The sequence below is a fragment of the Budorcas taxicolor genome, chromosome 10, assembly GCF_023091745.1.
Source record: "Budorcas taxicolor isolate Tak-1 chromosome 10, Takin1.1, whole genome shotgun sequence".
Taxonomy (NCBI): domain Eukaryota; kingdom Metazoa; phylum Chordata; class Mammalia; order Artiodactyla; family Bovidae; genus Budorcas; species Budorcas taxicolor.
Genome location: NC_068919.1, coordinates 43829093 through 43844626, shown reverse-complemented (window position 1 = coordinate 43844626; position 15534 = coordinate 43829093). Strand labels below are relative to the sequence as shown.

Genomic DNA, 15534 nt, shown 5'->3' with positions numbered 1-15534 from the left:
ATCTACATCTCCATTCCCTCCCTGCAAATAGGTTCATGAATAACATTTTCTCTAGATTCCATATATATGCATTAATATACAATATATGTTTTTCTCTTTCTGACTTCAGTCTGTGTAACAGGCTTTAGGTTCATCTGCCTCACTAGAACTGATGCAGATTTGTTCTTTTTTATGGCTGAGTAGTGTTCCATTGTATATATGAACCACATCTTCTTTATCCATTCCTCTGTTGATGGACACCTAGGTTGCTTCCATGTCCTGGCTATTGTAAATAGTGCTCTTGTGAACATTGGGTTACATGTTAGGCTTCTCCTTTTTGAAGGGAAGAATATCAAAAAATTTGTGGTCATATTTAACTTCCACAGTCACTTTGATACTCTGAATTGAATAAAGAGACATTTCCCATTTACAGGAAGTTTAACAGAGTTTCAGAGATGGTGTTATCCTACCACTTATTTGTCCTTTTCAAGTATATTACTGCCTGTGCACTTTCCTAAAGGGAAAAACATTTTTGAAATAGTCCTACCAAAATTAATTACCATTTTTACCTTTTTTTGAATAGGTAACACATGTATATGGTACAAAAATTCAACAGTAAAATGAATATACAATGAAAAACAAGTTTCTTTCCCCTGAATTTCAGCCACCCAGTTTCCCTCCATAGGGAAGACCACTAGTACTAGTTTATTTATCCTTTCAGAGACCTTCCATGCACTTATGAACAGATATTTATATGCTTGTTTGTGTTTTACACAGTGGGTAGCATGGGCGGAGGAGCCTGGTGGGCTGCAGTCCATGGGGTCGCCAGAGCCGGACACGACTGAGCGGCTTCACTTTCACTTTTCACTTTCATGCATTGGAGAAGGAAATGGCAACCCACTCCCGTGTTCTTGCCTGGAGAATCCCAGGGACGGGGGAGCCTGGTGGGCTGCCGTCTATGGGGTCGCACAGAATCAGACATGACGGAAGCGACTTAGCAGCAGCAGCAGCAGCAGCATACTGTAATTACTGTTTTGTATCTTGCTTTTTATTTTTTCCATTTGCCTGTATATCTCAGACTTTGTTCCATATCAGTTTGTTGAATAGTTGCTTTGTTCTTTTTAATAGCTGCATAGTATCCCATCATGTGGATGTTCAAAAGTGTAGTTAATTGCTTCTTCATTGAAGCACATTTAGTTTCCCATCTTTTGCTATTGTAAACACTGCTGCAGCAAGTACCTTGTTCATTTTGTACACTGAGAATATTTGTGGATAAATACCTTCAAGTGGATTTGTTGGGTTAAAGAGTATGTGTTTTTTGAAAGATATTGCCAGATTGCCACCAGGGGTTGAACCAGCTTTATACACCCACCAACAACATGAATTTCCTGTGCCCCCTAGGCATAGTAACAGTAGAAACATGTAGAAGTGTTGCCAATAAATAAAGGATTATTATACATATTTTATACTCTAAGCCTGACACTATCCCCTGGCATATGTTGACACCAATTCTTTTTTGGTTTTGAAAGTTCTTTACATGAAGTATAGTTGATTTGCAATGTTGTATCAGTCTCTCATGTATCTGGCTGTGCTGGGTCTTAGTCGCAGCACATGGGATCTTCATTTCATCATGTGAGGTCTTTTGTTGGGGGCCACGGACTCTCTAGGTGCGGCACATGGGCTCTCTAGTTGTGGCGTGAAGGCTCAGTAGTTGCAGCATGGAAGACTGGTTGCCCTGCAGCATGTGGGATCTCAGTTCCCTGACCAGGGACCAAACCCACGTCCCCTGCATTGGAAGGCTGATTCTCAACAGGACCACCAAAGTCCCATACAATGTAGTGTTAGTTTCTGGTGTTAAAATATGGTTTGTTGATTACTCTCAGGGAAGATAGACTTTCTCTGTGGAAGTTGACTGAGTTGGTAACCATATCCCAGAGTTTTTAATTCTTTGACAGAATAGAATGCTCCTGAGAGAGGACTTAATACCTGCTGTAGATTGCTTTAATGTTTTATTGAAGTATAACATAAATAAATGCATAAGTATTAAGTACATGATTTGATGACTTTTTACATATTTATATGGCTGTGTGACCACTACCTGTATCCAGAATTAGAACATTACCAGTTCCCCTTGAGGATTCTGTCATGCCCTCTGCAGTCAATACCATCCCAAAAGGTAACCACCATTCTGATTTCTACCATTATAGATGAGTTTTCCTATCTTGAAATGTGATCACATAGTGTGTACTCTTGTTTGGCTTCTTTCACTTAACATTATGTCTGTGAGATTCATCCATTCTGTAGTGTGTAGCAGTAGTTCATTCTTCAGAGCTTTATAGTATCACTTTATGAATATACCATAATTTATCCGTTCTACTTTTTACAGACATTTGTGTTATTTCTAGTTTGGGACTATTATGAGTGAAGCTGCTATGAACATTCTTTTACATGTCTTTTGTTAAATATGAGTTATTGTTTCTGAGAATTGCTGGTTCATAGATTTGTTGTTGTTCATTGCTCAGTTGTGTCCAACTTTTTGCGACCCCATGGACTGCAGCATGCCAGGCTTCCCTGTCCATCACTGTCTCCCAGAGTTTGCTCAAACTCATGTCCATCAAGTCAGTGATGCCATCCAACTCTCTCATCCTCTGTTGCCCTCTTCTCCTCCTGTTCTCAGTCTTTCCCAGCATCAGGGTCTTTTCCAGTGAGTTGGCCCTTTGCATCAGGTGGCCAAAAAAGTATTGGAGCTTCAGCTTCAGCATCAGTCCTTCCAATGGATATTCAGGACTGATTTCCTTTAGGACTGACTGGTTTGATCTCTTTGGTGTCCAAGGGACTCTCAAGAGTCTTCTCTAACACCATAGTTCAAAAGCATCAATTCTTTGGAGCTCAGCCTTCTTTATGGTCCAACTCTCACATCCGTACACGACTATACGGACCTTTGTCGGCAAAGTGATGTCTCTGCTTTTAATACGCTGTCTAGGTTTGTCATAGGTTTTCTTCCAAAGAGCAGGCATCTTTTAATTTCATGGTTGCAGTCACCAGCTGCAGTGATTTTGGAGCCCAAGAAAATAAAGTCTGTCACTATTTTCAGTGTCAGAGGTTGGGTCATAGGGTAGATTATGTTTAGCTTTATAAGATCTGCTTAGAAATACATGAGTTCAGTCGGAAAAAAATAGCTTTCCAGAAAAAAAATAGCTTTACCAATATATACTCCCACTCAGCTAAAATTTTTTTTTCTACCAGGTAAATAATATCTGAAATGACTTACCTTATATTTCTTGCCTTGTATTTTCTTCAGCTTAAGTCTTTCATTATTGGTAAAAGTCCATAGGAAATAATATTTTATTAGTCATTTATACTTTTAAGTGTTTGAGTTTCACAGCCTTTCACAGAATCACAGAATTTTAGAGGTCTAGTCCAACAAAGGAAAATAAAGTAGCTTGCGCAGATTCATACAGTTGGTTACTAACTCAGTTGAGTACAGTAGATGCTTATTCAACTCACAAAATAAACCATTTACTGTATTAAAACACTAGTAAGACTCCCACTATGTAGAACAATGGAACTACTTATAAGTTTTTCTTTTATTGACTTAAATAAAACTGCCAAATACTGCTCCAATAAAGAAGTGTTCATTCAGGACAGACAGAGAAATGCAGTTTGGGGTCTGCAGTTGTGATGAGCCACATGCAAGTTCCCCATAAGGCAAGGGAAGGAAAACACTTTTATAGATGGGAAATGGAAGTTGGGGAGCTAAAGAAAACAAAGAAACCCTGATTGAGTCCTTGCCAGGAAAGAAGAGCATACATTCTTCTTCCTGTTGGGCTCTGCTGTTATCACAGGGCATAAGAGCACCTTCAAGTCTCGCAGCTCTACTTAGGTTTTTGCTTATTAATTTTTTACACATCCCCCCTCCCTTTTAATCAAGATCTTTCTCTGAAAGTATCACTGACCAAAAGTCAGTTTAGCTAGTTTGAGTAGGTTTTTGTCTCTCAGTGCCAAGAAGGACCTTTCCTGGGTGTGAGGTCTCCTGCCAGTGACAAGGGAGGGTAGAGGGAGAATTCTCAATCACTTCTTATCTAAAGTCCATATGTTAGCAAGATCTTAAACATTTCAGATCATCTGAAGTGTTGTTATGTCAAATAATCAGAGGTTTGGCAGTAAACTTACAATAGGGCCGGTCCAGACATATTGGGAAAGCTGGCTCAGTGGATGTTGTTGCTTCATTTCCAGGAAATCTTCATTTTCAGGTAACCAGACACTGTGAGGTCCTCAGGGTTTGCTGCTTTCTTTACTTGTGTCACATAATTCCCCAAGAGCCTGTTCCTTGGAGTTAGGTGGTACAGGAGTTGGTGGTGCCTGGTAGGGGCCTTTGCAATGAGGTATAAGAGAGTTCTTTCCCAGTAGATGAAATCTCCAGGTTACAGGGCGTAATGCTTAAGGTCTTCACCTTCCCCAGGGTGCACTGCGAAAAAGACTGCTCTACCAAAGCGTGGTTATTTTTAATAGAAGCAGTTAGGCCTCTGCAATATTGGAGTATCTGTCCTTTTATTACTTGTGGGTCAAAAGAAGCTGGAGCCAAGTGCATCGGACATCTTATTACTATCTCAAAGGGTGAGAGTTTATGACTTCTAAAAGGGATAGATCTGAAATTTGGAAGGACTAACAACAACAGTTTTAGCCAAGGTATTTGGAGGGCCTCCACCAATTTTGCAAATTGAATCTTATTTTTTAAAAATATGTGTGTTTATTTATTTGGCTGTCAGGTCTTAGTTGCAGCACAGGGATCTGTGATCTTCCCTGTGGCATGCAGGGTTTAGTTGCGCCACAGGGAATCTGGTTCCCTGAACAGGGATCAAACCTGGGCACCCTGCATTGGGAGCAAGGAGTCTTAGCCTCTGGACCTCCAGGTGGCATGCATGAGTGCAGTCGTTTACAACTTCATTTATGACCTCATGAACTGTAGCCCACCAGGCTCCTCTGTCTATGGGATTTCCCAGGCAAGGATACTGAAGTGGGTTGCCATGCCCTCCTCCAGGGGATCTTTCTGACCCAGGGATCAAACCCACATCTGTTTCATCTCCTGCATTGGCAGGTGGGTTCATTACCACTGGCCATCTGGGAGGCCCTAGTTAGAGAGCTAAAGGTGCCTAAAGTACTTAAATTTGTAACAATTTCTTTTCCAATGTCCTGATTCTTTGCAATAGTAGCAGAAACTGGGGGGATTTGGGTTTGTTTAAGAGCCTTCATTTGCTGGATTTGAAGATTAAGAATTTTGGTGGTCTCCCATTTAGTCATTCATTTAGCCTGCAAGAGAGCTAGTTTGTCAGATTAAATCTCAATTGGACACAGTTTCCCATTCTATTGTGGTCCTTTTTAGTAGAAGGGAAAGCTCCCAGTTCAGCTCATTAATAAACACAGAGTTGAAAATTTCTCAGGTGCCATCAACATGTGAAGGAAGACCAGAATTTTTCTTTAATTTGAATTTGACTTAATATTTATGAACAGATTCACCAGATTTTTCTGTGTAAACCTGAATTTTGTTTCAATTAACAGCCTTTGAAAAAGCCTTAGAAATTGCTCAGTGAAGTCGCTTAGCAATAGCTCAAACCTGATCATATAGTAAGTTAGTGGGCTGGTCTCCCAGTTATAATTCTAGAGACATTTCAGGATTTTCCCAATTAGAAGTTTTCTTCCAGTGCTGGGCCTAGCCTAGCTTTCACCAACATGTATATGAACTAGCTAATTTAAGCCAGGGAAACCTGTTTGGTAAATTTGAGTGATTATATATTAAATTCCTCAGCAAATCTGTGAGGATCTTCCATTACTTTGGGAAAATCTTTGACAGTGGCTTACAGTTCAGTATAAGGGAATATAAGAAGTTAGAGGTTTAACCTCTGAATCCTCCTCAGAAGGCTTAATTTTAAAGGGACAGGTTTTAACAATTTGAGAAGAACAGGGAACTGGGAGAGTTTCAGAGATGGGGTAAGTTCCAGGAGAAAATCTGTATGAGGGAACCGAGGGCATGGAGGAGGCACAGGCAGTTTAGAAGGGAGGCGCGGAGGCAGAATCTGGCCCCAGGAAGCCAAGGGAGAGAGACAAGATGGTGCTGAGGGTGGAGGGAAAAGGTTGGTGCTGGAAACAGAAGTTTGAGTCATTAGATGTGAAGAAACAACAGCAAAAGGTACTGAAGAAAAGCAGAACAGCAAGAAGAAAATCAGGCCAGAGTGGTGTCCTTGTCCTGAGGACCAAATGAAGAAAATGTTTCAAGGAGGAGATGGTGAAAGACTTCCCTGGTGGCTCAGTGGTAAAGAATCTGCCTGCTAATGCAGGAGACACTGGTTCGATCCCTGGTCTCGGAAGATCCCTGGAAGGTGCCAAGGAGCAACTCAGCCCCTGCGCCACAGCTATTGAGATTGCGAGCCCTAGAGCCTGTGCTCTCCAACAAGAGAAGCCACCGTAATAAGGAACCTGCGCACAACAAAAAGCAGACCCAGCTCTGTGCAACTAGAAAAAGCCTGAGCAGCAGTGAAGACCCAGCACAGTCAAAAAATAAAAGTTTAATGAAAAAGGAGAGTGGTCAACTGAGATGGTTGGATGACATCAGCTATTCAATGGACATGAACTTGGGCAAACTCCAGGAGATGGTGAGTGACAGGAAGGCCTGGCATGCTGCAGTCCATGAGGTCACAAAGAGTCCGACACGACTTGGTAACTGAACAGCAACGGAGCATGAGGCTACTAGATCCCTGAGAGAAAGAGTATACTTAGTAGAAATGGTGACAGCGAGGGCTCTGGAGGTAAAATTTACTTTTCTGACTATTGCGCTCGTATCAGTCTTGACTGCACGACTGTTTTGACCTGTCCTCTGAAACAAAGTAGTGCTGCTTTGGCATCAAGTTGTCTAACACTGTCACTCCTGTGACTTGGGGGAACCTGACTGCTGCCTCAGACCTAAGTCATTTCCCCATTACTGTGTTCCCGTGTTGGTCACCTTTAAGAAGGGAGAATGCTCAACACTCTAAAACTTACTAATGGTTTATCGAGATGATGTCTGTGAGGTCCATGGTAAATTGGCAGATAACCACCTGGAGAAGCACAAAGCACTACTTTTACTTCTACTTTTAGCATTATTATTATTATCTTTAAATATGCCAAGCCTTTCCTTATTTTGTGAACACTTATTCAAAATAGGGAACTTTCTCAAATGAAAACCAATTTTTCTTTTTCTTTTCAGCCTCCTTGCTGCCCTATAGTTAGCCCCTAATAGTGAAACTAGGTCTGTTAAGTGTTATTTTCTGCTTTTTCCTTCCTGTCCTCTTTATTCGCCCAGCTGTCTCAAGCCAGAACCTTGTAGGAAGAGAGTTATATTTCAGAAAACTGTTTGCTCTGACATTTAAACAAGCTTCCATTTTGTTTTTCCATATTAGAATTTTTTCTCTTCCCCTCATCCACTTCCAGCACTCTGTCTGACCTGTCATCTTTTCAGCTCATTCATTATTGTTAAGGTTTGCAGATTATACCAGAGGAAGGAGACAGATTTATAAACCTGTGTTCCTGGCCAGCTGTTTCAAGAGGAGGAATAACATGCTTCTTATTATTGTATACCTGCTCTCTGTATACAGCTGTGCTCATCTGCCCTTGTTAATGAGGCACCTACTTCAAAGTCTTAACTTGTCTAGAAGTAAATGGATTCTGCTCTTATTCAAATTGGTTATCTGGCAATCAGATCAGGTTATCACTGGGAGGAGACATCCATATGAATTCACTTTGCTAACAGCCAGAGAGAACTTAGCCCAATTGCTTTCTTAGGAGGTCTGTCTGTGTATACACACACACACATAGAGCTGAATCACTTTGCTATACACTTGGAATTAACACAACATTGTAAATTATACTTCAGTTGAAAAAATAAATATATGAGAGAAGAAAAAGAAAATGGTAAAAAAAAAAAAAAAAAAAATCCAATTGACTAAACCAAAGTTCTTTCCTGCCCTGATTTCATTAGATTGAGACTTCCTATTAGGATAATCTTTTTTTTTCAGCTCCCTTGTCTGATCTGCTTTTATGATAGAGCATTCTAAAATCTGATTCCAAAGAGAACAGGAGCATTAAAAAAGTACCCTTGATAAGGAATGACTATTACTTACAGTCATTTAAATTTTTTAAAAACTCAATACATTGGATAAATTCTATCCTGTATGTTGTAGTCAAAGAAAAAAATTATAAGTTGCAAGACTCAAAGAGAAAAGAATATAAGAGATCAGTATGAGTCCTAGGGGGAAAAAAAATGAAAGAAATGGAAGAAATTTAAAATACAATAGTAAAAGTGAAAATTTCCTAGAAGATGAAGGAAATCACTTAGCATCAAAAGACAAAGAAATGGGAAATAGATTGGAAAGATAAGAGGATTAGTCTAGAAGGTCCAAATAGGAGTTCCAATAAGCAAGAACAAGCAACAAGTATAACTAATAAGACAAAAAATTAGTAAGGATGTACAAGATTTGAAAAACATTGTCAATCAACTTGATCTATATAGGCTACCCAACAACTGCAGAACATACATTTTGAAATACTCTTTTCAAGTGCACATGGGATATTCTTCAAGATAGGCCATATTTTATACCTAAATTGATTCTCAATAAATTTAAGAGGATTTAAATCATATATAGTATGTTCTCCAACTACAGTAGAATTATATTAGAAATCAGAAACAAAAAGATATTTGGAAAATTCCCAGGTATTTGAAAATTTGACAGCACTCTTCTAAATAAACCCAGAATCAAAAAAAAAAAAAAAAAAATTCAGGGAAACTAGAAAATGTTTTGACCTGAATGATAATAAAAACATATTAAACTTGTGAGATGCAACTAAAGTGGGCTGTGAGGGTAATTTATACCTTCAATGCTTATATTAGAAAAGAAAAAAAGATTTAAAACAGGTGTTGGCAAATGTTTTCTATGAAAAGGGCCCAATAGTAAATATTTTAGGCTTTCAGGGCCATATCGTCTCTATGACACACACTCAGCTCTGTCTGCCTTGAGGCGTGAAATCAGGCATAGACAGTGGGTAAATGAATAAATGTGGCTATGTTCCAATAAAACTTTTATTTCTGAGCAATATCTGAATTTCATATAATTTCAGATGATATAAAATATTATTCTCTTTATCATTTTTTTCTAACCACTAAAAATGTAAAAACCAATCTTAGCTTGTTAAAGATACCTTTAAAATATTTCATGGTAGAATGTTCATGACCTTGTGGTAAGACATAAAAAGCACAAACCATAAAGGAAAAGCTTAATATATTTTACTTCGTTAAATATAAAACTAACCAAAAATAATTTAGAATTAAGGCAAAACAAACAAATAAAAAGTCCATGTCAGGGAATTCCCTGGAGATCCAGTGGTTAGTACTCTACTCTCGCTGACAAGGGCCCACGTTCAGTCCCTGGTTGGGAAACTTAAATCATTAAGCCATGCAGTGTGGCCAAGGGAAAAAAAAAAAGCAAATCAAACAAGAAAAGGTCCATGTCAGACATTTTATACCACATTAAATTCCAGATGATGAAAGAGTCAAATATAAAAATTCAAACCATAAAAATATTAGGAGAAGCCATAAGGAAAAAACCTATTAATGAAGTGATGGACTGGGGAAAGCCTTTTGAAATATGACAAAAATTCTGAAACCATAAAAGACTGATAAATCGAACAACCTAAAAGTAAGGAATTTCTGCATAGCAATAACCACCATTAACAAATAACAAATATTTGTTTTTGTGACCCCATGGACTGCAGCACGCCAGGCTTCCCTGTCCACTGCCAACTCCCGGAGCTTGCTCAAACTCAGGTCCATCAAGTCAGTGATGCCATCCAACCATCTTATCCTCTGTCATCCCCTTCTTGTCCTGCCTTTAATTTTTCCCAGCATCAGAGTCTTCTAATGAGTCAGTTCTCCCCATCAGGTAGCCAAACTATTGGAGCTTCATCATCAGTCCTTCTAATGAATATTCAGGACTGATCCCCTTTAGGACTGACTGATTGGATCTCCTTGCTGTACAAGGGACTCTCAAGAGTCCTCTCTAACACTACAGTTTGAAAGCATTAATTCTTTGGCACTCAGCTTTCTTTATGGTCCAGCTCTCACATCCATACATGACTACTAGAAAAACCATCGCTTTGACTAGATGGACCTTTATTGGTAAAGTAATGTCTCTGCTTTTTAATACACTGTCTAGGTTTGTCATAGCTTTTCTTCCAAGGAGCAAGTGTCTTTTAATTTCATGGCTGCAGTTACCATCTGCAGTGATTTTGGAACCCAAGAAGATAAAGTCTCTCACTGTTTCCACTGTTTCCCCATCTATTTGCCATGAAGTGATGGGACCGGATGCCATGATCTTGGTTTTTTGAATGTTGAGTTTTAAGCCAACTTTTTCACTGTTTCACTTTCATCAGGAGACTCTTCAGTTCCTCTTTGCTTTCTGCCAGAAGGGTGATGTCATCTGCATATCTGAGGTTATTGATATTTCTCCTGGCAATCTTGATTCCAGCTTGTGCTTCATCAAGCCTGGCATTTTGCGTGATGTACTCTGCATATAAGTTAAATAAGCAGGGTGCTAATATACAGCCTTGACATACACCTTTCCCAATTTTGAACCAGTCCATTGTTCCATGTCCAGTTCTAACTGTTGCTTCTTGACCTGCATACAGGTTTCTCAGGAGGCAGGTAAAGTGGTCTGGTATTCCCATCTCTTTAAGAATTTTCCATAGTAAACAGTCACAAAGAAGAAAAGACTATAATTCAGTAGAAAAATGAGCAAAGGATATGAACAGACAGTTCACTAAAAAGGAAATACAGATGTTTCATGCAGGTATCTTGTAATGAAATGATATACAAACTGATAATAAGAAACATGACATTAAAAGTACATAAAACACTATTTGTCTCCCATCAGATTGGCAAAACCAAAAAGTTTGGGAACACTGTATTGCCAAAGGGAAAGAATAACAAGTGTTCTCATGCACTAATGGGTTTATAAATTAGTACATCCTCTTTGAGGACAAATTGGAAGTATTTATGAAAAATCCAAATATGAATACTCTGTGAGTAGCAGTTTTACTTATGGGAATTCACCTTACAGACATATTCTATAATATATTACATAAAGCATGTGTGCAAGATTAGTTATTCAGTGTTATTTGTAGTAGCAGAAGAGTGAAGCAACCCAGATGTTCATCAACAGGGAAGTAGTCAAATCAATGATGGTACATTTTGAAATCATACATATGCAGCCATTGAAAAGAATGAAGTAGTTCTATGCGTGATCATATAGAATGATCCAAAATATGTGGTTACATGGGAAATGAGTATAATACTGGTGTACACTGCTACCATTTGAGGAAGAATATATAAACATATTTGCTTATAAATATGTAAACTACCTTTGGAGGAATACATGGATATCCATGGATGTTTCTGAGTAGGGGACCTAAAAAGCTGAAGAATAGTGACAGGGAGAACACTTCATTTTATCTTGGGGTTTGTTTGCTTTTTTTTTTTTTTTTTTTGCTACCTTTTAAATTTTGGAATGTGACTATTATTTATTCAAAACCATTTTAAAATAAAATGAACATGTCAGGAATGTTCATTATGATGTCATTTAGAGTGAAAATGTGCAAGAAACATCTAAATTTCCATCAATAAGATGTATACATTGTGGTCAAGTCATTCAGTGACATACTTGAGCACCATTAAAACAAATGGGTTAAGCTCTTCATGTCAACACTGATATATCTCAAATTTGTAATGTTAAGTGAGAGAGGTAAGTTATACAACCTGTCATTGGCAGGTTTGAAAATATAGTAAACAATGCTTTTCAGCTATGATATTTTGTTCTTTAAAAAAGAAATTTATTGCAAGTATAGCAGAAAATCTTATAAATCCATTGAGCTGCTACGTGGGCACATGAGCTTTTTAAGTTAACCTTTATATTTTTTAGTGTATTTGAAATGCTGCATAGGTTTTTAAAAGTTAGGAAAGTGTACCTTAACTGGACCATGGAATCTTTGCAAATGTTCCCCATCCTAAGGGCCCCTGGTAGTGTTGTAGGCAGTTCCCGTGGAACTATTCCAGCGTAATGCTGTTAGGCTGTTGGGATACAGAGCACCCCCTAAACCCTCCTACAAGAGCTAGAATGCTACTCAGATGGAAACTACTCTTCTCAGTGGCCAGCAGCGTTTCTTTTGTGTATATCTGAGTCTTCTTGTCTTTCAGGGATGTTAGTGGTGAATGTAACATGGAGGAACAAGACTTATGTAGGTACACTTCTTGACTGCACACGGCATGATTGGGCACCCCCGAGGTAAGCACGCCACAGCTTTTTGTCTGTGTTAGTCTGAACCACCCTTATCAGTGATCCCTCATACCTTTATCTTGTTAGAGTCGGATAGCTTTTAAAGAACACTCAGCTTTTAAAGGACAGTATGGTATAAAAACAAAAGAAGCCATCATATTCATCTGGCATTTAAGAATAAATCAGTTAGGTGTTGGTTTGGGTAGTAATGGTGAGGAGATCCTGTTTAAGCCTTTATCTAGAATGACTGAATTCTGGCTTCTACCTAAAGTCACCTCAAGACCAAGGTCAGAATCTGACTGTGGGGGAACAAGCATTCATTGATGATGTTTTTTGATAGTAGCTATCTCTCAGAAGTTAAAACTCAAGAACATTTTCAGTTTCATAAGCTCCTTTAGACAATCTGGATTTCACAAAGACCTTTCAAGTTGCAGTTGGCCATAAGACTGATATTTCAGTGAATTTCATCTTACGGCTAGTTCCTATTATTAATTCCCACTTCATCAGGGTTGGGGGAACCCAAATCTCAGGGAATAATGTATAGCTGCCGTCAGTGGGGTCGCACAGAGTCGGACACTACTGAAGCGACTTAGCAGCAACAGCAGCGGCATGCAGGTAACATCCTAGAAGCTCACCAGTAATGCAGTTAGTATGTTTTCAGAAGTTTCTTTAACAAATGATATTCATTGAAAATGATAGTTACCATTTGGACAGTTCTTCTGGAGGCTGCAGCTAACCTGGTTTGAAGGTAGCTTCTTTTCTTAATAATATCTTGTTGTGTTTGTCATTTGCCAAGGTTCTGTGACTCTCCCACCAGTGACTTGGAAATGCGCAATGGTCGGGGTAGAGGCAAACGCATGCGTCCCAACAGTAACACGCCTGTCAATGAGACAGCCACAGCCTCTGACAACAAAGGGACCAGCAGCAGCAGCAAAACCCGAGCGGGAGCCAATAGCAAAGGCCGTCGGGGCAGCCAGAATTCTTCAGAACATCGCCCACCTGCCAGTAGCACCTCCGAGGATGTCAAGGCCAGCCCTTCCTCAGCTAATAAGCGGAAAAACAAACCCCTTTCAGACATGGAGCTGAATTCTAGCTCAGAGGACACCAAAGGGAGCAAACGTGTCCGTACGAATTCCATGGGCTCAGCCACTGGCCCCCTCCCTGGGACCAAAGTGGAACCCACTGTTCTAGACAGAAATTGTCCTTCCCCAGTCCTGATTGATTGTCCCCACCCAAACTGCAACAAAAAGTACAAGCACATCAATGGACTTAAGTACCACCAAGCTCATGCCCATACAGATGACGACAGCAAGCCAGAAGCAGACGGAGACAGTGAGTACGGAGAGGAGCCCGCCCTCCATGCAGATCTCGGGAGCTGCAATGGTGCATCTGTCTCACAGAAGGGTTCCCTATCCCCTGCCCGCTCAGCTACCCCCAAAGTTCGGCTCGTGGAGCCCCATAGCCCTTCTCCTTCAAGCAAATTCAGCACAAAAGGCCTCTGTAAGAAAAAGTTGAGTGGGGAAGGGGACACAGATCTCGGGGCCTTATCCAATGATGGCTCTGATGATGGACCCTCAGTAATGGATGAAACAAGCAATGATGCTTTTGATTCTTTGGAAAGGAAGTGTATGGAAAAGGAAAAATGTAAAAAGCCCTCTAGTTTGAAACCTGAAAAGATTCCTTCCAAAAGTTTAAAGTCAGCCCGGCCCATCGCCCCTGCCATTCCCCCACAGCAAATTTATACCTTCCAGACAGCCACCTTCACGGCAGCAAGCCCAGGCTCCTCCTCAGGCTTGACCACCACTGTGGTCCAGGCCATGCCCAACAGCCCCCAACTGAAGCCCATTCAGCCCAAGCCCACTGTGATGGGAGAACCTTTCACAGTCAACCCTGCCTTGACTCCAGCCAAGGACAAGAAAAAGAAAGAGAAAAAAAAGAAGGAATCTTCAAAGGAACTTGAAAGTCCTCTGACCCCTGGGAAGATATGTCGAGCAGAAGAAGGCAAAAGCCCATTCCGGGAATCATCGGGAGATGGGATGAAGATGGAGGGCCTCCTGAATGGCTCCTCAGACCCCCACCAGAGCCGACTGGCCAGCATCAAGGCAGAAGCTGACAAGATCTACAGCTTCACAGACAATGCTCCCAGCCCTTCAATTGGAGGCGGTAGCCGCCTAGATAGCACTACCCCTACCCAGCCCATGACCCCGTTACACGTAGTGACCCAGAACGGAGCTGAAGCCAGCTCAGTCAAAACCAACAGCCCTGCATACTCTGACATTTCCGATGCCGGGGAGGATGGAGAGGGCAAAGTGGACAGCGCCAAATCCAAGGACCCTGAGCAGCTGGTCAAGGAGGGGGCCAAGAAAACCCTTTTCCCCCCTCAGCCACAAAGCAGAGACTCGCCATATTACCAAGGCTTTGAAAGTTACTACTCTCCAAGCTATGCACAGTCCAGCCCAGGGGCTCTGAACCCCAGCAGCCAGGCAGGAGTGGAGAGCCAGGCTCTGAAGACAAAAAAGGATGAGGAGCCTGAGAGCACAGAGGGAAAAGTGAAGAATGATGTCTGTGAGGAGAAGAAGCCGGAGCTGAGCAGTTCGAGCCAGCAGCCCTCCGTCATCCAGCAGCGCCCCAACATGTACATGCAGTCCCTGTACTACAACCAGTATGCCTATGTGCCCCCCTACGGCTACAGCGACCAGAGCTACCACACCCACCTCCTGAGCACCAACTCTGCTTACCGACAGCAGTACGAAGAGCAGCAGAAACGGCAGAGCTTGGAGCAGCAGCAGCGAGGACTGGACAAGAAGGCCGAGATGGGCCTGAAGGAGCGGGAGGCAGCCCTCAAGGAAGACTGGAAGCAAAAGCCGTCAATTCCACCAACTCTCACTAAGGCCCCCAGCCTCACAGACCTAGTGAAGTCAGGACCCGGCAAGGCGAAGGAGCCAGGGGCGGATCCTGCCAAGTCAGTCATTATTCCCAAGTTAGATGACTCTTCCAAACTCCCCAGCCAGGCCCCAGAAGGACTTAAAGTGAAGCTGAGTGAGGCCAGCCACCTAGGCAAGGAGGCTTCTGAGGCCAAGACAGGTGCCGACTGTGGCCGACAGGCAGAGGTGGATCCAATACTCTGGTACCGACAGGTAACTGTTCTGGAAGGAAATGGAAATACTGTTGGATGGTCTTTCTCTCTTCCTCAGAAATC

General features: G+C 41.1%; 1 protein-coding gene across 2 annotated transcripts in view; it reads left to right on the top strand.

The window, feature by feature from the left end:
- Positions 1–15534, top strand: part of ZNF609 (zinc finger protein 609) — a 195294-nt gene that overhangs the window by 171425 nt on the left and 8335 nt on the right. For both annotated transcript variants that reach the window (XM_052646253.1, XM_052646252.1), the window contains exons 5-6: positions 12257–12344; positions 13132–15472. In XM_052646253.1, coding sequence (XP_052502213.1) covers positions 12257–12344; positions 13132–15472 — 2429 coding nt within the window. The remainder of the gene's footprint in view (positions 1–12256; positions 12345–13131; positions 15473–15534) is intronic.